At 30.3% G+C, this 307-nt stretch overlaps 1 protein-coding gene across 1 annotated transcript in view; it reads right to left on the bottom strand.

Moving 5' to 3' along the window:
- Positions 1-236: 236 nt before the first annotated feature.
- Positions 237-307, bottom strand: part of EMH_0055620 (inositol polyphosphate kinase domain-containing protein, putative) — a gene marked incomplete at both ends in the record, with an annotated part of 1,202 nt that continues 1,131 nt past the window's right edge. Inside the window, one exon of the mRNA XM_013497251.1 lies at positions 237-249. Within this exon, the coding sequence (XP_013352705.1) occupies positions 237-249 (13 nt within the window). The remainder of the gene's footprint in view (positions 250-307) is intronic.

The raw sequence follows: 307 nt of genomic DNA, 5'->3' as shown, positions 1-307 counted from the left end.
AAAAAAAAAAAAAAAAAAAGCAAAACAAAACAAACCAAAACAAACCAAAACAAACCAAACCAAAACAAAAAAAGAACAAAACAAAATAAAATAAAATAAAATAAAACAACATACCTGGCATCCACAGAGTCTAAACCCTAATGCATGGCTAGTGGTTTGCATGCTTTTTATTTTTTGTCTTTTTTCTTTTTCTGGGTCTGCATTTATTGTTCTTTGTCTTTTTCCCATTTTTAAATCTAACACACATGGCTTGCGAAAACCAAAAACTAAATCCTCTAATACTATGTGCTTGCGCACACCGTAACTG

The sequence above is a fragment of the Eimeria mitis genome, genomic scaffold, assembly GCF_000499745.2.
Source record: "Eimeria mitis Houghton genomic scaffold, Emh_scaff2565, whole genome shotgun sequence".
Taxonomy (NCBI): domain Eukaryota; phylum Apicomplexa; class Conoidasida; order Eucoccidiorida; family Eimeriidae; genus Eimeria; species Eimeria mitis.
Note: the sequence above shows the minus strand (reverse complement) of the source record. Positions and strands in the feature narration are given on the sequence as shown.